Genomic DNA, 23,442 nt, shown 5'->3' with positions numbered 1-23,442 from the left:
ATTAAATGTATAAAATACTTGTAGCTATATTGGGTGTACAAGTCATCTTCTTAAGAGGGTGGGTGTTGGCATCACCTACAGACATGGTGGGTCGGGAATGACCTGAATGAGGTAGCATCAATCCATAATTTAAGACTTTCTTCGTCTTGTTTACCATGAGCTTATTTATTATTTGTTTCCTGTTCTTCTTATTATCTATCCATATAAAACTTTCTCAATAATTATAGATTGAGTTTTTTATATTGTAAAGAAACACAATTATTGTGAAGTGCCCAAAAACACTTGTATTTTTACTGCTAATATACATAACTACGAAAATAATCGTATTACATAATACTTTTTTGTGAAAATCGTTCATTCTTATATATATATATTTATCATATATATGTACGTTGTTTTTTGTAAGAATGATAACTTGTATAAAAAAGAATCATGAGTAAAACGGAAAGATTATCATGAAATATGAAAACTACGAAATGTAGTAATAAAAAGTAAAACTAACGAAAATATAGAATCGAAACAACCCCAAACCTATATAATTGTCTAATGAAAACTTATTTTAAGTTGGTTTATATATATATATATATATATATATATATATATATATCTCATATTCTAAATTGAAGATAATTTTATCGATAACATTTTTTGTTTGTTTTGTTAAAAGAAGATAAGATTCTTGAACGTACACTCACAACTAGCCCCACCACCAAACACCATAAAACACCGCTACATCAATCCTAGCTACCCCACCCGAGACCATCATGCATCACCATCATACCGTCTAAACGTTAAAAACCCACGTTTATTTATGTTTTCAAAACCCTGTTGATTAAGATCAATATGCAAATGTACAAGAAATTGAAGCTAATCATAAATATTCAAGTTGATACATAGAGTTTTTCAAGATTATTAGCTCAAAAAGAATTAGGGCTTTTGAATCAAACTTTTAATATGCCCACATGAGCATCAACTCTAACCTTTAACGTAGAAACCCATCTATTTGTTCAACTAATTATATTTTCATCATATTATTATAATTTAAATGGTAACATAATTAGAAAAAAATATTGATTTTAGATGAATATAGGGACGGATCCAAGAATTTTTGGATACGGTGGCACCATATAAAACATTTGCACATTTCACGAACCTAATTTTCTTTATCTTATCACGAAGAAACAATATGGTGGCACGTACCACCTAACCACCCTTCTTGGTCCGTCTATGAATGAATATTGGTAAGTGTGAAGCATTGTGGCAGCAACATATTCCAGTAAATTGGGTTTGTGTTAAAAGAATTGAATCAAAATAACAGTCAAAGCCTCACGTGAGGTCCCAAATACCGTGCCTGCAAATTCCCATGAATACAAGAGCCGGCCATGAAATTAGGGCTTGTTTCGAGGCTATGACCAAACACTTCTTACTTAAGTAACTAATAAATAAACCCTACAAACCCTCAAAAGGCCATCAATTAATTACTTGGTGACGTTTATTAGCGTTTACCCTTTTGGAATTATGTCAAGAGATCGAATAATACCGCTGCGGCCCTTGGTAACAATTAACATTCATTAATACCACCTATCTTCATTCTCATAAAACGATGTCGTTTCATTTTAATTAATATGCATATGTGAATACGATATCGTTTCACTTTAATTAATATGCATATGTGAATACGATATCGTTTCATTTTAATTAATATGCATATGTGAATGCTTATTGTAGCTTGCAGCAACCATCAAATGTTGCATTTGGTATATGGGACACGGTGGCACGGAAAGGAAAAACTCAGGGTTTCTTGTTTGGCATGACATGAGACATAACTACTGGTTGGGATAAAAAAAAAGCCTTTTTTTGTTCCACCAAATAGATGGAACAAGATGGATCACAAAAATGAGATGGAAATGAAAAATTACTAATTTGCCTTAATTTGATATAATCCAAATATGACATTTGTTTTAATAGTCAACACCGTCTATTGTCGCGGCTGCCACTATCACCAACGGCCACCGCCAACCACCATGGCCACCTCCACCATAACAACCACTACCACCATCATCAACCGCCACCACCACCATCAACATGTCGACCATAACTACCTCCTATACCATTGCGACGACAACCACTACCACTGTCCACTATCTTTATATCATCCATAATCACTGGCGTCGACCAACCACTACCATCTGTATCTCCACCATAATTATCGTTGCAACAACCTCCACTACGCCTCTTGTGAACCATCTTTACTTCCTCCAAAGTCAACGTTGTCCACCACCACCACCACATCGGTTACCATAACCATTGACAATCATCAATTCTACCTCCACCACATCAGCCACAACTACTTCCTCCACCACTGTTGACGTCACCACCATTATCGTCCACTATTATCACATCTTCCATATTTGTCATCCACCAATCATCATCGCCTCTACCTCCACCATTGTTGCTACAACAACCTCCAACGTATCTCTGCTAGTTCACAAGGATCTTCCTAAACCGTATAAAACATAGTTTTTTTTTGTGTGAACCAAATTTTTTAAAACTACCATCAATTATATCAAAAATTTCATCCAAATTTGGTACTATTATATATGTATGTATTTATGTCTATAAAAATTGTGTATAAATGTTTATAAGTTATATTATTTAAATGTTTACTTGATTTGTGTCATTTATAACTATTATATGATATATAAAATCAACAAAGAATTTTTAGGGGCAACTTGTCTAGTGTTGTCATATCCAGTCCTAGCCGTATATTTGATACTAGACATACAACTTGTCTTATCCAGTCTAATCCAGTCTTATCTTGTCTGTCCATGCTTACTCGTCTTGTCCAGTCTTGTCTTATCTGTCCATGCCTACTCGTCTTATCCAGTCTTGTCAAGTTCAATCATTTCTATTTCAATCGTGTTTACATACCAAACGCTACCAAAAGGAACGTAAGTATATGCCTTTATGCAAGAAATGAGCAGAATGATTTGTCTGTGTATAAACGTTGACGTATACACATGTATACACACATATATATGTAATGAGAGAGAATCAAACAATAACATGGTCAAAATAGGAGAACAAGAAAACGCCCAAATTACTTGTAAATCAGATGTTATTTTACATGCGATTGCGAGGAACATGGTCAATGCAAGGGTGAGCATAAGACCTGGCCCGCAACCTTAGGTCGCGGCCAAAGTCGCATGAATCACATTTAATTCAGTTGTTTTCGTGTTATCTTTTTAGTTGTTACTTTCGTATAAACCTGACTCTATTGTACAAGCTTACAAATCTAAAGTGATTTGATAACAAAGAGAAAACCCTAGAACTCTCTCAGGTACAAACTTATATCGAGAGCAATCTAGTAAAACTGAAGAGGCAGAATGACGATTCTTAAATGAACCCAGTTACCCGCTCAAATAAATATAAATCCAGTATTGTCAAGATTGATCCTCCAATTTATCAAGCAATGCGCCGCAACCCTCGAACTTCTTGACATCTACAAGCCGGCTACTCAGATTACAACATATAACAAAATCAACCATTTATCAACAACAACAACCTGCAAAAACAACTATAAGCGTCAAGATTGAATAAAATAAAGGCTATATTTAACATCTATATATAAATGTAAGTCGGTATGTAACATTATGTTTGTCATTACAATCAGATCGATGGTTATGGTTTGCTATATCTATCCAAACGTTATCATGTTTTCATATAGATAACTTATGGTCACTTCAAGTTTTGCTTAATTAGCTTGACAACTAATTCATAGAACAATAAAAAATAGTATCTTTTTTTTTTCCTAACTTTCAAACAATGATTAAATTAAATAAGATGCCGTTTACCAAACGCTTACCCGGGTAAGTGCTTATCAAGTCACTTTACTTTATCGGATGAATATGGCAAGGACTAAGAATCTTACCTGGTAAGAGCGAAGACAAGAATCTCGAGTTTTACCCAGTAAATGAAGACGAGGACTCTTACCATGGTTAGCGCTTACCGGGATAAATTGTTGCATAAGATACGTTTTAGTGAATAAAATCTTGCCCGGTAAGTGCTTACCGCCCTAAGTCATCATGTAAATCTATGTTAATCTGAATAAAAACAAACAATACCCCTTCGATGTCAGTATAGAGCAACGAGTATGAAGTGAACACACCAAAAACATATATGTAAATCACAAGTTAAACCTCTAATTTTTCTTGTAGATCTTAATGGTCTTAGATTAATTACTTGATTAAAATTAAGTTGCTTAATTTCAAAACCCAAAAAATGGGTCACCACCACTTGGTGTGTTTCGTGTTCCTCAACAATTACCTAATGCAGATTTTGAAGCTGGCAATCTTTGAGATGTGTGCTTATTCTATTATGCTTAATTAATTAAGCTTCTCCTTCATTTGTTCTTTACATGTGTCTTATTGTCCTGTTTTTAAACAATTCGCCTACTTTTTCTTAAAATTCCATACATACATACATACATACACTCACACAAGTAGATAAGAAATCACTCCCTACCACATTTAATTAAATAAATCAAAACTTGAAAAATACTAAAAATTGTGAGAATTGTTGAAATCACTCCATACATTCATATTTGATTTTTAAGTAGAGCGATAAAGACTTTATTTCACTTAGGTTAATCTAGGCCAGAGGCAGACCAACGTCAAGATGACCTCCCTTGAAAAACTTTGATAGTCTTCCTGAATCCGAATCCACATAATGACTTAGAGCACATGAAGCCATCTCCTTATTTTTCCAGTCAAAACATAATTACAATTGAAAACCAAAGGGGAAATCTTAAAACACTAAAATAAAGAAAAAAATACAAAAGAACAAGATTACATTAAATAATATATTCTCTTACGCTAAATAATATATATATATATATATACACACACTAATCATATGTTATCACAATATTTTTTTTTATTAAACTGAATATCCAACCCGCTATGCGAGCCGACTAATCCTAGGGCGACCACCTGCTTTGTAGATAGCCCGGAGTTACCACATTTGAACCTTCGTGGCCACAAGGGGATTTTTATTTCTCTTTGGATTTGCACATGAGACATCCTGGTACTTTTGACCTTTGGAGTCAAACTCAAACCAATCAGACACCACCCTTGTGGTTATCACAATATCTTCCTTTATATGAATGCTAGCTTACTAGCTTCTATGAATTCCCAACATAGAAACTCATATAGCAATTAAGCAACTCTTCATTATCCCGTTGTTAATCATCATGAAATTGTTATATTGCAATAAAAACAATGAATGTTGTTAAAACAATTGTATATTGTGTTGTCCATAAAGATATTAGCTAGGATCTGAGGGTGTTGGATAACCAGGGCCGTCTCGGGGGAGGGCGGGCCCTGGGCGTACTAAAAATTAGGGGCCCAAATTTTTTTAATATATATAATAGTAGTTCAAAAAAATTAGTAAGAAAACACATAAAAAAATTAGTATTTAATATGACAAGAAAAGATTTTGGTATTAAATTAACTATTAAAGACCCAAACATGTATGAATTAAATATATTGGAGAAAAAAAATACATAAAGAGGTTAATATGTTGTTCATTATATAATATAATTTAATGTTTTTCTAAGTTTTTTTTTTATCTAAAACCGACGTCTAAAATTACTTGCTTCAGAAACTTTGATATATTCTTCATAATTTATCTCCCATAGACTCATTTGATTGTTCCATTCTTGCATGAATTCTATTTTTATATTAGAATATGATATATTTTCTTGTTATTAGCTAACAAAACTCCCATCTTTTGAAACAATTATCAACCATATAAGACGGTACAACTTATATATGTATTTAGAATAATAAAACTGTAATTGTTTTTTCATAGTTGTTCTTCATTATCTAATATTGAGTGTATAAATCTTATATACTATTATATCTCTAAAAGAAGAATAAGATCTCAAACTATCACCAACATAAGTTTTTTAATTTATATAATCGATGATTTCAAAAAAGTTTGTTTTAACCCTAACCCTATGTTCTTGAGTCTTCTTTTATGTAGGAAAGAGAAAAAAGTAATGGGGGAAAAAATATTTTGTTTTCGAGATTTTTTAGGGAAAAGAAAAGAAAGGGAAAGGAAAAAAATTATATCAAAATTTACTTTTATTTCATTATTTTTCCTTCCTCTCTTCTCTAATTAAAACACAAATAAAAAAAATTATTTTTCTTTTTCTTTCTCATTCTTTTATTTCCTTTTCAAATTCGAAAACATAATATAAAAGTTTAAAATGGTGTTAATCTTCCAAATTCGAAACATAATATAAAAGTTTAAAATGGTGTTAATCTTNAAACATAATATAAAAGTTTAAAATGGTGTTAATCTTCCAAATTCGAAACATAATATAAAAGTTTAAAATGGTGTTAATCTTTTCAAATTCAAAAACATAATATAAAAGTTTAAAATGATGTTAAAAAACATTAACATGAGATGACATGGAAAACCAACCTATTTGCATTGATTTACATAGCGTCACTCGGAAATCAAAAGAATCAACTTTGTGATCCCAAATGATGTCATTCTATGTACCAAAAGTATATCATAGAATGTTTTTGATGATGAAACAAATTACCGATACTACATAAAAATGTTCCGTTAGATAATATTAATTTAGAAATGAGTATTGATTGATTTTGTGTCCAGGAATACTCGGAAAAACGGTTTTATATGAATTCAATGTTATTTCTGATGATAAAAATAATATATTGAAAAAATATCGTACTTATAAAGAGCCCCTTTTTACATCTCGCCCAGGGCCTAAAAAATATCAGGAACGGGCCTGTGGATAACGATGGCGTAGTACTATTGTCACTAGTCGCTACCGTTGAAACCTTTTTGGGTACAACATTGTGGTTAGTTGGCTGCATATAATAAGTATGATGTGGAAGTCTGGAAGATATCTAACGAGCCTTTTCTTTAGTAAATGTTTCTGTAGTTAATCAAGTTGTCACTCAGTTGCCTCTTGCACCGACTACAACGATTCTTAGGGGCCGTTTACCAAATGCTTACTCGGGTAAGCGCTTATCAAGTCATATTTCCTTACCGGATGAATATGACAAGTACCAAAAATCTTACCTGGTAAGAGCGAATGCACGAATCGAGAGTCTAACCCTGTAAGTGATGACGATGACTCTTACCACGGTTAGCGCTTACCGGGTAAATTATTACATACTATGTCGTTTGGTAGACTAAAATCTTACCCAATAAACAAGAGATAAAGTTGAATGCTACCGTTAAGCGCTTACCGGGTAAGTGTTTAGGTAAACGTCCCCTTATAAAGATATAAAATTATTTCCGTCAAAATTGACATTATTTCATTCAATTAGATATGTCTATTCTAATTCCCCTAAAACTAGAGATGTTTCTTTAAAAAGATTTCCAACAAGGTATTCAATTTCTTCTACTCGAGAAGTATATATTTCATTTGTATACGACCTTGAACACATAAATAGATCAACAAATCAATTACGAGTTTACGACCAATGATTATGAGTCAGTCCGTGTAATGATTATGACCTAGTCTCTGTGTATTATCCACAACTACAACCATTTCCTGTAGTTGACCAAGGATCTTTTTAACAAATTTTTCATTCATCCAATACTGATAAAAAGATTTTTAGACCTCAAAATGATGGTATCTTTATTAAACATCCACCATAGATATCTAATAATGCAGTTACAAGGGTTGTACAGCAATCGATAAAGATTGTTTACATGATGTTACGAGTGAAGTGACTCCTTGAATTGACCTCATCCCATTTTTCTATTAAGCCATATGTATAGGGGTGGGTTCATTTACAAATCCATTTCCTGTTGTGAATCAGGAGACGTTAAAGGAGAGCATGACATGTGTCTCACACCTTCACGGGTTATTCATCATGTATAATCCATGATGAATAGTTCATGAACGTTTAGCTTTGTTATTCATACTGAACATGGACACCGAGAACACGTGTTACGCTCTACTTTGTCCCCCGGTTTATAATTGAAAATCGGTTTGCAATTAAACTTATATATATATATATATATATATATATATATGAAAGTGTAGAGTGTTGTAAGACTTAAATTTGATTATGGGAAATAAATAAAAGAAAGGGTAGCTGCCTGTTTGTAGCGATCAAGAAGGTGAGGGGTTGCACGTGAAATCCCTGTGACTGGTGTGCCTCTTGTCTCTCCCATACTCCACATTTATATTTATTTACATTTTCTTAACATTATTACAATCTCCTTTCATTTTTTTATTTACTAAAAATTAATTTTTTAATATCAAAATGTAGCATAAAAGTTTATGTGTCTAAAATAAAAAAATTAAGAGATATCAAGTAATTAAACAACTAATTTTAAGAATACTAGAAAGTTAATCGTGCAATGCAGCGAGATACATCTTGATTTTAATATTTTATTTTATTTTTTATCTCAGTCGATATTATAATATGGTCTTATGTGATTTTTAAAAAAACAATGATGTTTTTATTTTTTTAATAAAATATAAATTTGAAAGATATCATAAAAATTTGACAAAAATATATCGATATTAGTATTAAATTAACTATTTAAAATTTCTCATTTTTTGTGTAATTTTTAATTCAATTTTTATTATAATAATTTAATTTAGGTTCAATAACGAAATAATTTATATTTGGTTTAATAATATAATTTTCTTATAAAGATAATAGTTAATTATTTTGTTAAAACTCGATTATTATCCTAATTCTATTTTAGATTTTTTAGATTTAAAAATGAGTTGTTTATCCTCTATTTGATATGTTTATCCGCAATTAATTACACGAATTCAAATATGGAGCTTTAATAAGTTGTACTTGTGCATAATTTACTTGTAATCTTGAATTTTAAGTAATATGCATCAATATACGGTACTTCATGCATAAAAAATTGTTTTTAAAAGTTTTTGTCAAATGCTTAATAATATAGTATAGATAATAAGTTGTACTTGTGTATAATTTACTTGTAATCTTGATTTTTTAGGTAATATGCATTAATATACGGTACTTCATGCATAAAAAATTGTTTTTAAGAGTTTTTGTCAAATGCTTTATAATAGAGTATTGATAATAAGCTGTACTTGTGTATAATTTACTTGTAATCTTGAATTTTTAAGTAATATGCATCAATATACGATACTTTATGCATGAAAATTGGTTTTTAAAAGTTTTTGTTAAATATTTTATAATATAGTATAGATAAAGTGTAATTTAGAATTTGAAAATGATTAGTTCGACCGTGTTGAATTTATGGGTAACAGAGAATAGATAGGAAGAGGAGGAATGAATTCATATATACGCGGATTATGTTTAGTAACCTCTAACATAATTAATATTGGAATTGTTACGTTTTAATTTTATTTAAAGATTTTAATTATAAATACTTTATTTTAAAAAATTATAGCGTCCATTTTTGTTAAAAAAAATACAATAACAAAATTATTATCAATTTATATATCTTTTAATTCATCGCATCTCTAAAGATATTTAATTGTTTATCATAAAATAGATTTCTTTGGGAGCAAATAATGGGTTCCAAATACTGTTTTCACGTGAACGTGTTGTTTACTATCGCTATTATATTTTAATTAATAAATATATTTTTATTTTAAAATCCAAATATTTAATTTCTCAAAACTAAAGAGCCGTCTACGTGAACGTTTGGTAAGCGCTTACTGATAAAAATTAGTACTCTTGTTTACCTTGCCGAGTAAGATTCTAATATATCAAAACGGTATTGTATGTAACAATTTTCTCGGTAAGCACTAACTGAGTAAAATTCACCACCCATATTTACCTGATAAGACTTCGATCTTTGGCATTACTCTTATCGGGTAAAATTCTCGGTTTTTGTCATATTTATCCGGTAAGGTAAATGACTCAATAAGTACTTATCGAGTAAGCATTTGGTAAAATTAACACAACTGTGTTCAATTTCCGTCATGTTCACACATCAACTTTTTGCGCAAATTACCCAAATAGTGCCTTCACATAGGACTTCAAAATTGTGTACCTAAACCGAATGGAGAACCATTTATATAATTTTTCTAAGTTAATCAAACAGTTTCTCCCGTTCTAAAATAAATGTTTATGACGAAGACATGTTAATTAAATTAGCTTAAAAATCGATACAGTTTTCTCGTTCAATTTTATTAATACGCTCCTATAGTATAGAAATATATGTTTAAAATAGACAATTTGAATGGTTGTCGAATAAATTTAATTTAATTTAATATATATTGTTCTTGAAGTCACAGTTGTTGCTCTTAATTTAATGATGCATTTAGTTGTAGGAAGTACCGCACGAATGTTGCCTACAAAATTATGGGTTAATTACAGGTGTGATTACACGTATTGATCACTCATTTAATTAAGTTGTGCTAATCCCAATATTAATGTGTTAACCATGTTATTACATACAAATACACACTCAACGCCAGCTACCAAATGTGATCTTATGCTCACTACGTTGATTCTTCCAAATTTTAGTTGGTTTTATCGTAATAAATATCGAAAACATGTGACGAGATCCAATGCAATATGAAATCAGATGATTGTACATCAGATATGTTATAAGTAAACACGTTTTTTTAAGAAAATATTTGTTTATATTTTTATGTTAATTAAATATTGCGTTGAGATCTTTATATCAAAAAATATTCAAAAATCGAAGATCATTTTTTAAAATAGTAAAAGAATTCAAGATTTCTTGCTATAATTTTTTTCAAAAGACAGTAAATGTATTAAAAAATAAAAGTACAACATTGACTACTACTGCAAGAAGCATAAGCAGAAATAAATGGAACATGACAACTACCAAAAGACAAAACTGAAGCTGTGAAGCATGAACAACAGAAAACGAACCGACAACAAATCAAAAGAACCCAGCTAACCATCTGGATTGCAACACCAATCCATCTAATAACATAATTAAATGAAATTACAAAAAAAAACACGTAAATTTTGGAATTTTCAAATCGGGTCATTTAACAATGTGTTTTGAGGCATACGTTGTTTGGTCATACGTCGTATAATTCGATCTGTGTCAAAAGTTATGATCGTTTGAAATTATTGCGATTTCCTGAACTCTTTTAGAATTCCATATATGTTGGAGATATAATATAACCCCTTTCACTTGATAACAAGTTCCATTCTGAATTGATAACACATATTGTAATTCCCATCTCGTTTAGCAATTAAGTAAATACGACAACACGAATTTACAGATCGATATCCATATGGGCGTATAAACTACGTATTTATATATACATACGTACATACGATCTTATTCATTCCTCTCTCGGGATCCATCTACTCCACCACATGCTCTTCCCTTGTTGGCTAAGCTCGTTCATGCTTTCGTTTAGCGTTTTCAAAATCTTCTTTTGGAACCGAAGGACCGAGGCAAGAGCATTTCTTTGCGGATTCCCCTTCTTACTTGGTCGTATTTCCTACAAGCAAGAAACCCAAAAGCCGGTAAAATAGTCATATGTCAGCTTAATTCCAATCAAACAAAATTGTCAAGTGGGTCCCATTTACAAAAAAAGTGTATTAAAAACGTACTCGGAGTTGCTGAAGCTCTGCTTCTGTGAATCCGCCATCTTTCTTTGTTCCGGATCTAGCCATGAGCTCAACGACCCATCTGGCAGCCTCGCTGTAATCCTGCTGTGTGGCTCGGAAAAACTGGAGCCTGAGATTCTGCATGATGGACAAAGCGAGAAGACCTTCTTTGTCAAAGTACGGATGGGCCAAAGCCGCTTTGGCACTCACTCGTTGTCGTGCTTTGTACCGGACCATAGAAGTCAGGAGTTCCCATCCGATCCCACCATCTAAATCTAACAACTCGAATCCTCTTCGGAGATCGGAGTTTGCACGAGGTTCGACACTTTTTCTCCATGCAATGAGATCATAATCGCATCTCTTTAGCTGACGGTTGAATTGTATGAGACCACTGTCTGAGCGGAATGAAGGGAATGCCTAAAGTATAAAGACACCGTAAATCATTAAATCTTGTTCTAAAAGAAAATAATAATGATCCAAATTGAAAAGCTCGAACTCGCCTACTTAAGGGGTTGCAGCCCACTTAGGCTAACCCAGAGGTCGTAGGTTAGCCTCACATTCCGACCTTAGGGCAAGGTTTCTAATCGTGAAAACATATGGAAGCCCATTAGATCACTCTCCGAAACAGTCATTCAAGAGAGAGGTAAGGCTCCAACATATATCGAGAAGAAATAGTCCAAGTTTAGCCAATGTGGGACTACTCCCCCTCAAACAGAGGCTAGACGGGCACATATTGTCCCCATAGTCTCCACACCCTAAAAGTGTTAAGACCTTGACTCTGATACCATGTAAGAATGTGTAGAACCCCATCAGATTGCTCTTTAAAAGAGCCCTTAAGGATAGAATGGAGTTTCCATCATATATCAGGGGCGGACCTATGAAGGCCCCGCTCAACCAATTTTCGCAAGTATAATGTTTTTGGAGGGTATGAAAGGTGCATACACTAAACTTTTGAGGGTGCTCCAGGATATTAGAAGATTCAGGGTCCGCTACTGACATATATGAAGAGAAAGTGTCGGAGTCTAGCAGGTGAGGAACTCTTAACACTAATGAGAGAAATGTTGAGTTACGTACCATTTGTAGTAATATGAGACCTGTGCTGTAAATGTCAAACCGATCCGGGAGGTTCAGCTGTTCAACAATATTCACAATCAAAATTAATAACCATAGAATCGAAGTAAATAAAACCATGCAGGTACCATCCATGGAGGCTATTGCACCTGCCATAGAACCGGAGAAAGTGCAGCTGCAACGGGAGCTGATGGCGCAGAAGGCGTTTGTGTGCTCATAATATATTGCTCAGGTGCTGCATATCTGAAAATGTTCAATCACCTTCTTCAATTATTTGTGAATATTTAGGCTTCAAGAAAAATCTTTGAACAGTTCCATGAGAAAACTGTTATCATTTTTGTATGTGTAAATGTCCTAATAGACTGTTTTACAAGACTTAGGTTTATAAGACCAAACAATTACGTGTCTTATGTGATAGTGTTACAATACGTTGATAAGACGCTTTTGGACGCCCTAATAAGGTTTTTAGGACAATTTTGAAATAAAATGTCCTATTAGTTTTTTTACATGACATTTTTAAGAAGTGTCCTTGGAACACATTTTTTTTTATAGGACACTTGTTGTCATAACATATACACATTTTTTTTTCAAATAATGTCATAAAAAGACTAATTGGACGCTTTATCCAAAATGTCCTTAAAAATGAACTTATTGAAACTTTTTACATATGATGCACAATTATTTGGTCCTATAACTTAAGTCTTATAAGACAGTACAATATGACATTTAGATATATTTGGCATTCTATAATATCGACTTTGTCGTAGTCATCTTTGTTTCTACGCTAGACACATCATCACATCTTTACTTCTCAAGCCGAGATCCACAAAAACTGAAATCATTTAGTGGTGAAAACAGATTAGATGTAAATCTTTACTACCTTGGATCTAAGAGAAACTCTTTTGGAATGTAATTGATGCCTACTCGCAAATCTGCTGCAGCTCCCAAATCAATGATCTTGAACGTGCGAGACCCTGATTTTGAAACGAGTAAATGCATGCTATTATGAGTAAGATAGCGAATATGGAATGTCAAAATATAAAATGAAATGTCTTGTTCACCTTCGGAGAAAATAACATTTTGTGGTTTGATATCTCGGTGGACAATCCCTGTTGAGTGAAGACCATCTAATGCAAACAAGAGTTGCCTCAGAACAGTTTGAATGATTCTATTCTCTCTTTCCAATCCCTTAGGCAAATCTTGCACCTCTCCCAGAATCATTGATTCAACCTGAATATTTTGGCAGGGAACATGTATTCAAAATGCTAAATTAAGTATTTTACAGAAGTTACGAAGAAAAAGAGTCACCTTGCATCAATCTGTTGCGTAATACAAGAATTCTACGACCATTGTAAGTGTTAAAGAAGATTAACTGGCATTAGAATGCTACGACGGCTGATTCATATTCACCAGTGAATGTTTTCATTTTGTGGGTTTATTCATGTATGAAGAAATATTGCATCCCATTTATTTTGATGCGAGAAGAAATCAATATACAAACACAGATAGATAGAGTATGCAATATCTAAAAACCAAGAATCAATCTTGAGATCAGTTACCAACATTATAGGGGAACTCTTTACTCTGAATCAAATCTGCAAGTGTGGATTCTCCTTCGAAACGCCATATGAGCCAATATTCAGCTCCTTTCTTTGAAGATTTCTAAAAATAGTCAAAACCAGTAATCATCAATTATGGGCTCTTTATAATAAATAAAAAATGTATAAAAGTTAAAACTTTCTATTTATAGATTATATCAGAACATACCTCAAGAAAGCCATATACGAAATCAGCACAACTATTTGCACACGCCCTCCTCACACGCTCATTCATCCATATCTCCACTGCACCGTATTCCGTAGCTCTTTTAAGTACTAAATCGCCTTCCTTTTAAGAACCACCAGAAAAACCGTATTACTACATTATGCAGGGCCAGTCCTAAGGTTTTTGATGCTGTAAAAATGCTAAAAACATGAGTTTATGCCTATTTTTTAAGCAAATGAAATCGTAGAGGCTGTAAGTACATAGTGCCCCACAACTATGAATAACCAACATTGGCATAAAAAGTAGGAATGGACGAAACATGCGATTACTATTAATTATAATAAAAGATACGATGGGGGACATAAAAACCAAAATTCCGAATTACAAAATATAGAATGATAAAAGGATAAAACCTGATGCTTCCTTCTTTTTCGATTTTCCTTTTTCCAAATTGAAATTAGCACAATAGAATCTTTACTTTAATATATGGAACTTAAAAGACAAGAAAAACTATAATTAATTTTAACTGAAATAGTAAATTACATCAATGTTAGGGTCATAGTAAGCAAAGGGCAAAACTCAGAAAGTTACAGGTCTAAAGACTAAAGTATAAATCTAATGAAGTAATGCAAACCTCAAAGTAAACAAAAGTTAAGAGAACAATGATAAATTTTAAAACTCATAATCTATGCTACTGAGCATTGCAAAGAACAAGTGTCAATAGGGCAATATCCCAATATGTTGTTATTGTTGGGTAGCGTGCTCCAATTATGCTGATACAGTGATGTGTTCATGTGCATTGCAAATCTCAATTTTCAATTTTTAAAATTCAATATGCAAGCAAGACTTGTTATCAAAAAATGTGTTCATATTCGTTTGTTTATTAAATAAATGAACGTAAACAAATTTTCACCATACGGTTCATGAACAATTTGTTGAACGTTTGATTAGTTACAGCCCTATGCAAGACTCATTATCAAAAAGAAAAAAGCTTTTTAGGCCTTAACCTAGTAAGTCAATAACCCACACCACCACATATGACACAACTTCATGATAATCAATTAGAAGTTCACTTCATGATAATCAATTCAGATTATTTTTTTTTTGGAAAAAGAATTAAAGATCCATAAATCCTACTATAACTTGCGCAACAACTCAACAAGTTCAATCAACAATAGAAATCGGCCATTCGGGATTTCCATCTTCAATTTTATGAATCTAATTTTATGACCGTTAATCAGTTGGAAATAGAATGTCATGCTTTGAAAATTGGAACAGTCGAGCTTTGAAGAACAACAGTAATCGGCTTTAGTTTTTGGAATGTTGGCGTTCATCGGTTTACGATGTGCATCCAGTATCCATCACTAGAGTTGGGTCTGGTTTTATAGTTAAAGCCCGGTTGTCCAATTCTCAAATTATAAACCCAAAACTAGTAATAGATACAATTTGATGCCTCCTTGGCTTTGATGTCGTGTGCGGCCGCACGGGCTGCACGTGGTCAAGGCCGGACCTGAGTCATTATGGTTGTTTTGGAATTTAGAGGCATTAACTACTAATTTGAGAAGTAGACAAACTATTTTGTCCACATTTCAAGTAGACCCAACAAATAACAAATTCTAAAGTGAAGGTCGATCAACACCAAATGAAATATGATATGTATTCAGATGTTTATATAAACCAAAAAAAGTGATAAATATGCAACCAATTGAAGCTCGTATGGTTGTTCAAGTCATTTTTTCTAAATAAACAAGACAGTTTCACTGAGGAATTTCTACAAACACATGGGTGGTACCTTTGAGTTGGGTTTCTTAGTCGAGGAAACTCTGTAAACAACACCAAAAGCTCCCTCACCCAACTTCTTTCCCAACACAAAATCATCCTGCCATCATCATAAAAAAGAACACAAAGACCCATAATTTCAATTAAAACATGTTAGAAACACAAGAACACCAATAAAAGATAAACATTTGAAACTAATAAGTAAATTTTATTAACCTTTTTGTATGTGGGTCTGAATAATCTTTCTACAAAGGCAAGAACAAACATATCCCAAAACCCAGGTGCCACACCAGGGGTAGCCCAAAGGTAAGAAAGTGTACCCAAAGCCAAAACAGCGCCAGGGATTGTAAGTGTTAAAGCATTTGATCTGGGTAATGTGCTTCTGTAAATCATATCACCACACTCCATCACTGTACAAGGAAGACCAACTCCAACACCCACAAAAACATTATGAACAAAATCAACCAATTCAACTCCAGCAACAATAGTTGAGCGTGAATTTGGCCTCAGGATAGTGAATTTGGACCCATGTGAGGTAGATTCTTGTCTGAACTTAAACTTTTTGCCTAAAAAGGGACAAGGAGGTAATGAATTGAGGGAGTGGAGCTTCACAGAGACAGATCCTAATCCTACTCCTCCTGCTGCTGCTAAAGTTGCCATATCCGTCACTTTATGTACGTATATATTTACATCTGCCTATATATATACTCTGTTTCAACACCTCTCTGGATTCTGTTTCTTCTGCAACACATATGATTTTGTTTGGGGAGATAAACCAAATTACGTTCTTAGGGAGTTTTTGAGGTATAAATTGGTGGAGAGAAACGAATAGAGTGGATGGAGTAATCTAAACCACAAATGGCATGTGGAGTTGCTATCATGTGCTGGGCTTCACGGTCAGTTTGGTTAGATCAAATCATCTTTGAGCTTATCTTTTATATCTTCCCAATCAGCATTTTCTTTTGAAGAACTTAGCCCAAATATAAGACTACAATTTAGAGTTTAGACCATCTCAAATGGGCTCGTTATACTTATACGTCATATTTTACACATAAAAAAAATGGAATTTTAAATAGTAAAACATATATAATATTCGTGAATATAAATACTTTTTTCTTATTTTGAAATTTATGTTTTTTTCTTTAATTTTTAATTTATAGAGTTTTTAAAGTCTTATTTATCTATACTATATTATAAAGCATTTGGTAATAACTCTTAACAACCATGTTTTATACGTGAAGTATTGTTTATTGATGCATATTACTTAAAATTCAAGATTACAAGTAAATTGTGCATAAGTATAAAGATGTATTGATAAAAAATCTAAAATATAATTATGATAATTATTGAGTTCTAACAAAATACTTAATTATTATTATTATTATAAAAAATATATTATTAAATAAAAAATAAATTACTTCGTTATTAAATCTAAATTAAATTATAACAAAAAAATTGAATTAAAGGAATTACACAAAAAACAAAGAACTTTTAAATAGTTAATTTGAAACTAATATTGATATACTTATTTTCGAAATTTTATGATATCTTCCAATTTATATTTTATTTAATTATAAAAACATTATCCATTTCTCAAAACCACATAAACATCGTATTAAAACAGTTACAGAGACGGAATAAAATGAAACATTAAAATCGAGATATATTTCGCTGCATTGCACGAGTACTCTTCTAGTATTATATTATAGGATGTCTCTTTCTTGTTCTTATTCTTAAGAAAGTCTATGAAAGGGCTTAGTTGATCCATGATTATGTTTCATCATTCGTTTCCTCTTCGTTTGTTTCAAGATATATATCGATCACTTCCAATGCTTTTTTTTTTCCTATCAAGATGTATTGATTCTGTTTATGGATTAACGAAAATGTGCAAAAGCTCTATTTAACTTTATCATTATATGTGTCTCTTCTCTTTTGTGAAAGGCATCCCACTCCCTTTGGCATCATCTACTAGTTCAGAACTTATTTTGAGAGACGTATTTCGTCTTTTGGGATGCCGCTAATAATCATCGAATAGCAAGTGTTTTTCCTTGTGTGGATCCTATTTCAGTGAGAACTTGATGAGTCGATCCACCTACACGTATTGCTTTGGCTTAAGATAAAGCAACTACTTTCAAAGTAATAGAAAGAAAAACGACTAGAGTGGGAAGTTAGAGTTGAAGAGGATTCCTCATTTCTTTCTCATATTCAAATTCATGCATGTGTCTTTCATCTCACTCGGCTCCTAAGTGATAAAAGAAAGAATAAGCATTCTTTCTTTTTTTTATTACCTTTCTCGCGTATATATAAAACTGAATCTATTCGATTTCATGTCTGTTGTTTTTACTGGAAAAACCTAGCCGATGTAAGTTGATGCTATTGTTGCTCTTTGTTAACCCTTATTGATGTTGTCGTAAGCTGCTCTTCATCGCCCTCACGGTTTGTTGTTGTTGTTATTTGCTCATGATGGTTGTCATGACCAACAAATAATAATAATAATAATAACCCATTACCGTTAATACATAATTAATTTTATTAATGGTAAGTAGAGTCGAATCCACAGGGATTTGGATGTGAATGTATTCAAGTTTTATGCTTTTCAGAAATACAAGACCGAAGATAGAATGAGGGGTGGATTTTTACTTGAAGAAAAAAGCGATATGATAGAATTAACTATCAAAGCAAATGCAATTTAAACCACACAAAAAAAAATAAGAAAACCAAATTATAAAGGATTCCAACACTACGTATATAACTATATGTTGGATTCAAGTCAAATGATTATCAATAGCTAAGGTACAATAGTTAAAATCAATTTCTAAACTGATCTTGGTCATTAACAAGCTCTAACGACCTGTTTCTTCATAGATGCTGAATAATAATAAAAACAAACATTTCAATAACATTCTTAATCAGTGAATGTTTTGGACAAGTTCTTAGCACTCATATGAGACTAACATCAAGAACGAAAGAAAAACCAGCTCCAATCATTTAACACGTAAGCTCGGCTAATTCAAATTGGAGCATACAATCTTGTAACAAAGTTTTGATAGCCTCATCAAAATCAAACATGCAATGTTACTTTTCCACTTAGATCGAAATCCCAAATTCAAATAATCGATTGGACACCAAACATTTCAACAATCATATGAATGGCCAATTCAAACAACGATAGCAATCATTTAAAACAAGAAATACCACTATTCTTTTGTATGTTTGCGTTCTTGGTCATGCGCCTTTTGATCCTTCTGCTCCTCTTCGGCTTCCAGGCCTGCAGTCGTTAAAAACCCCTCAACTTCTCTAGAAAGCGGTCAACCACTTGACCCTCTTTAATTTATTATGCATGAGTTTTGTTCTATGATTCAATAACGATGAACTTGATTTGAACATCAATCTGTTTGTTCAACGTGGAACAAAGTACAAGGTAAAACACTTGTCAGCTAGAGCATATTGGTTATTAAAAAAGAGGCTAACATTATAACAAATCCACACCACAAGAGCTCGTTCTTGTTTTTCATAATAGACGAGACCAGAAAAATCATAATCCTCACAGCAAAAACCATAACTTACCCGAAACCTTAAAACCGTTAACTTCTTTTTGATCTGTATTATCGTATTCGGTTTGAAAAATACTATTCATAAATTTATTTAACCTTAATGTTATCCTAACTTTTTGATAAAACTAATTATCTTTTTTTTTATTAACCTGTATATCCAACCCGTTATGCGAGCCGATTAATCTTAGTGCGACCACCTGCTTTGCAGATAGCCCAGAGTCGCCGCATTTGAACATCCGTGACCACAAGAGGATTTTTATTCCTACTTGAATTTAAACTTAGGACCTTCTGATACTTTTAACTTTTGTAGTCAAACTCAAACCAATCAAAAACTACCTTTGGTTAATTATCCTATTTTTACATGTCATGTCACCAGATAAATCAATAATTTTCGGGCATACCACTGCGGCACTGCCACAAATTATAGTTTCTGATCCCTGTGCATAAATGCAAATACCAGAATATTTTACATTATACTAAAATATTATAAAAAATACCAGGTTTTTTTCAGAAAGGGAATAATTCTGCAATTAAATTACAAAATATATTAATAAAAAAGTAGCAGTATCCGATATTAATTCACCAAAGGTTGGATATAATTAAATAATAGTAAATGTCATTAACTATACACCATCCCTAAATAAACTAGTAGTAGCATTTATCACCACCGCCGTCCACCACCGGCTGCCACCACCGTATCAAAATTTCCGTTAACTCCGGAGTGATTACGAAAACCCCCCTCACACGTCACCTCTTTACTTTTATTCTTTCATTTGAAAAACCAAATTTCAAGTCAGCTGTCGGATATCAACGGTGCATGTTTAAAGAGATCGTATGGGGCCCACAGTTGATCCAGTGGACATGGCCGCTTGGAGTTCAACCTCAACCACGGCTTTCCTTTTCCACTCCAATGAAGCAAGCTCACCGGACCAGGATGCAGATCCCGGCATAGCCCTTTGACGTTATCTCCGCCGAGCCCATGCTGGTTCCACCGGTGCTCCACCCCTTCAACATCTCCGGCGAACACTAGCAAGAATGGTGGCAACGAACCCAGTTCGTAGATCCGATATTTCTTTTGTATCTCCATCCATTTTTCAAGCTTCTCAGTTATCTTGTGCCTCCTCCATTTCATCAAATCGATAACCATTACGCCTGTGTTGAAGTAGCAGGGTTTTGTATCACGGTGGTTGAAGACGCCGGAGAAGTGTGGGTTTGACCAGAATTTAGGTGTGAAGTAGTGAGTGAAGTTGGCGTGGCAGTATTCCGGTGCTCCGAGGACGTGGGAGTTAAGGTTGATTTCCCAGAGGTTGACGACGTCGTCGACGACGATGAGGTCGGAGTCAAAGTAGATGACGCGGTGGACGGTGTCGGGGAGAAGGTGGGAGAGGTAGATACGGGCGTAGTTGAGTGGTTGGTCGAGTGCTCGGCGGATGGAGATGGAGATTTTGTTTTTGACTAGATCGGTGTGGAAGTGGTGGAGGTGGAATTTGAGGTAAGGGAAAGTGGTGGTGATTGTGTGGCGGAGGGAGGAGGAGAGACGATGGGTTGTGAGAAAATGGAAGATGATGTTTTCCGGGCAGGTGGCGTGTTGAACGACGGAGAATACACCGGCGATTGATCCACGGAGGTAGGTCGCATCTAGTGTCATTGCTATGTGAATTCGTGTGGTGTTGCATTCTTCCCCATTTCGAAATGCTGGCGCTTCTTGGAATTCCGGTAGGTCAGTGGCCAAGATGCGGTGGTGGAGGAGGAGGAGGAGGAGGACGGTGGTGGCTAGGAGGTGGAATGTCGGTGGCATGGTGGCGGTGGGATTTTTGAAAAACGGGAAATGATGAGTGTCATGTGTTGGTGTGGTGGGCTAAAGAAGGGAGGATGAGAAGTGAAGGGTAAAGATGGTAATTTGATGAAACACGTGGGCCCAGTGCCGTATTTAATAGGGTAGTTGTAGAGACAAGGATTGCAAAATTTGGGTTTTATTATAAGGACATTATACCATATTTTAATGGATAATTATATCATATTAATATTTTTACATATATGCAGATTTTGTTACAAAATATTTTTAAATAGAAATCATACTTTATGAAAAAGGCATAATGTTTATTGAAAAATCTTGCCGCTTTAATTATGTATTTAATTAAACAATTTTTAGTAATTATAAGTTTATAAAATTGATTTAATTCAATTTCATGTTTAATACGTTGGGTAAATTGTATGAAAATACAAGGTTTTTTGTTTGATTATTATTTTTGTAATATATATTCAAAATATGCAATTTGGCACATCGAATATAAAATAGGAATTGAATCAAAGTATGTTGTATTTTCATTGATTCTCATATGTAAATTAAACACTTGAATGTTTGATATATCGCTTTTATTATTGTTAAAATGTTCATTTTGGAAATACCTAAAAGAAAATAGAGATCCCACCAAAATACGTTCAATTTTCATACAATTTACCTTCGGTAAAAACATCTATATTATCGGATATGATTGAAGCTCTTAACGTTCATATTCATAATTTTTGATTCTCAGATACATTCAAAACGTAATTTTTATGATTTCATGGATAATATAAAAGTAGAGATGTTTATGGTGCGGCTTGTTGTAGTTTAGGACCAAACAACAAACTGCACGTGAAATACAGTGCAATGTGGTTGTAAGATTATGATTTCAATATAGGATTCAAGAATAATATGTTCATACAATAAAAAAAAAGGTTAGTATGTTAGAAATACATAAATTCAAAATAACTTAAGACAATTTAAAGGGTGTCATAATTAATTTAAGTACATTCAAAAAGTTGACTTGAAATTAAATTTGATGATAACATTTGATGCGTTTATATATTGTCTTTGTGTCTGTATACATACATATACATACATAACTTAAATAATAAATAAAAATTGCAGTGTGGTGTGCTTTGTTAATTCAAACCTGCAACCACACCATAAATTTCCTAAACCATGCTTTACAGTGCGGTCTAAGTGAACACTCATATTTAAGAGAATCTCCAACAAATTTGTCAAAATAGAGAATCAAAAATTAATTTTTTACAAAAAATTACATTTAACTTTAATAATTTCTCCGTTATGAAGATTACACCGTTAATTATGTTATAGAAATAAATAATATATTTAGTAAAATATTAATTTTTTTCTAAACATTTAATTTCAAATATTCATATTGGTGGCCAATGAAAATATTAAAATCAATTCTTTTTCCTATACAATCGTTTTTAAAGAGTTAGGGCCTGTTTACTTGTGGCTTAATGAGCTTACCGGATAAATGAGCTTATTCGCACAGCCATTTTAGGGTGTTTACTTCGGGCTTATTCACCCAGATATGGTCTTATTCGCACAGCAGGGTACCATCACTTGTCCCCATTAAGCCAAAAAAAAAAGACCTGCCTACCCTTCAACAAAACCCACGCCTCTCTTTTTTCCTCCAATAGTCGCTCCTTCTCCTCCAATCTTCTCCTCCAAGAACCCTAATCGGCCGAAATAGTTTCTCCTCAAATCAAGGCTTTCTTGGTAGTTTGCTGCTTGTTTTTTCTTCTGATTTGCTGCTTGATTTTGCTAGTTTGCTGCTCGATTTTGCTAGTTTGCTGCTCGATTTAGCTGCTCGATATTTGGGTTTGTTTGATGCATCGATTTTGCTAGTTTG

The 23,442-nt window shown here is 33.1% G+C and overlaps 2 protein-coding genes across 2 annotated transcripts; both read right to left on the bottom strand.

The window, feature by feature from the left end:
- Positions 1-11,181: 11,181 nt before the first annotated feature.
- Positions 11,182-16,990, bottom strand: LOC112524560 (serine/threonine-protein kinase STN7, chloroplastic). Its single transcript, XM_025134433.1, has 10 exons — positions 16,437-16,990; positions 16,234-16,320; positions 14,445-14,564; positions 14,241-14,339; positions 13,739-13,907; positions 13,558-13,651; positions 12,827-12,920; positions 12,681-12,737; positions 11,610-12,023; positions 11,182-11,497 (listed from the first exon to the last, which is right to left on the bottom strand). Exons 1-10 carry the CDS (start codon positions 16,878-16,880, stop codon positions 11,336-11,338), a joined length of 1,740 nt encoding a protein of 579 aa, XP_024990201.1. The 5' UTR covers positions 16,881-16,990; the 3' UTR covers positions 11,182-11,335.
- A 3,368-nt stretch (positions 16,991-20,358) lies between these two features.
- LOC112525603 (probable galacturonosyltransferase-like 3) lies at positions 20,359-21,485 on the bottom strand. The gene has a single exon (XM_025135794.1). The coding sequence runs from the start codon at positions 21,420-21,422 to the stop codon at positions 20,568-20,570; it is 855 nt and encodes a 284-aa protein (XP_024991562.1). The 5' UTR covers positions 21,423-21,485; the 3' UTR covers positions 20,359-20,567.
- Positions 21,486-23,442: the final 1,957 nt, after the last annotated feature.

The sequence above is a fragment of the Cynara cardunculus genome, assembly GCF_001531365.2.
Source record: "Cynara cardunculus var. scolymus isolate 2C chromosome LG 13, CcrdV1, whole genome shotgun sequence".
Lineage (NCBI taxonomy): Eukaryota > Viridiplantae > Streptophyta > Magnoliopsida > Asterales > Asteraceae > Cynara > Cynara cardunculus.
Note: the sequence above shows the minus strand (reverse complement) of the source record. Positions and strands in the feature narration are given on the sequence as shown.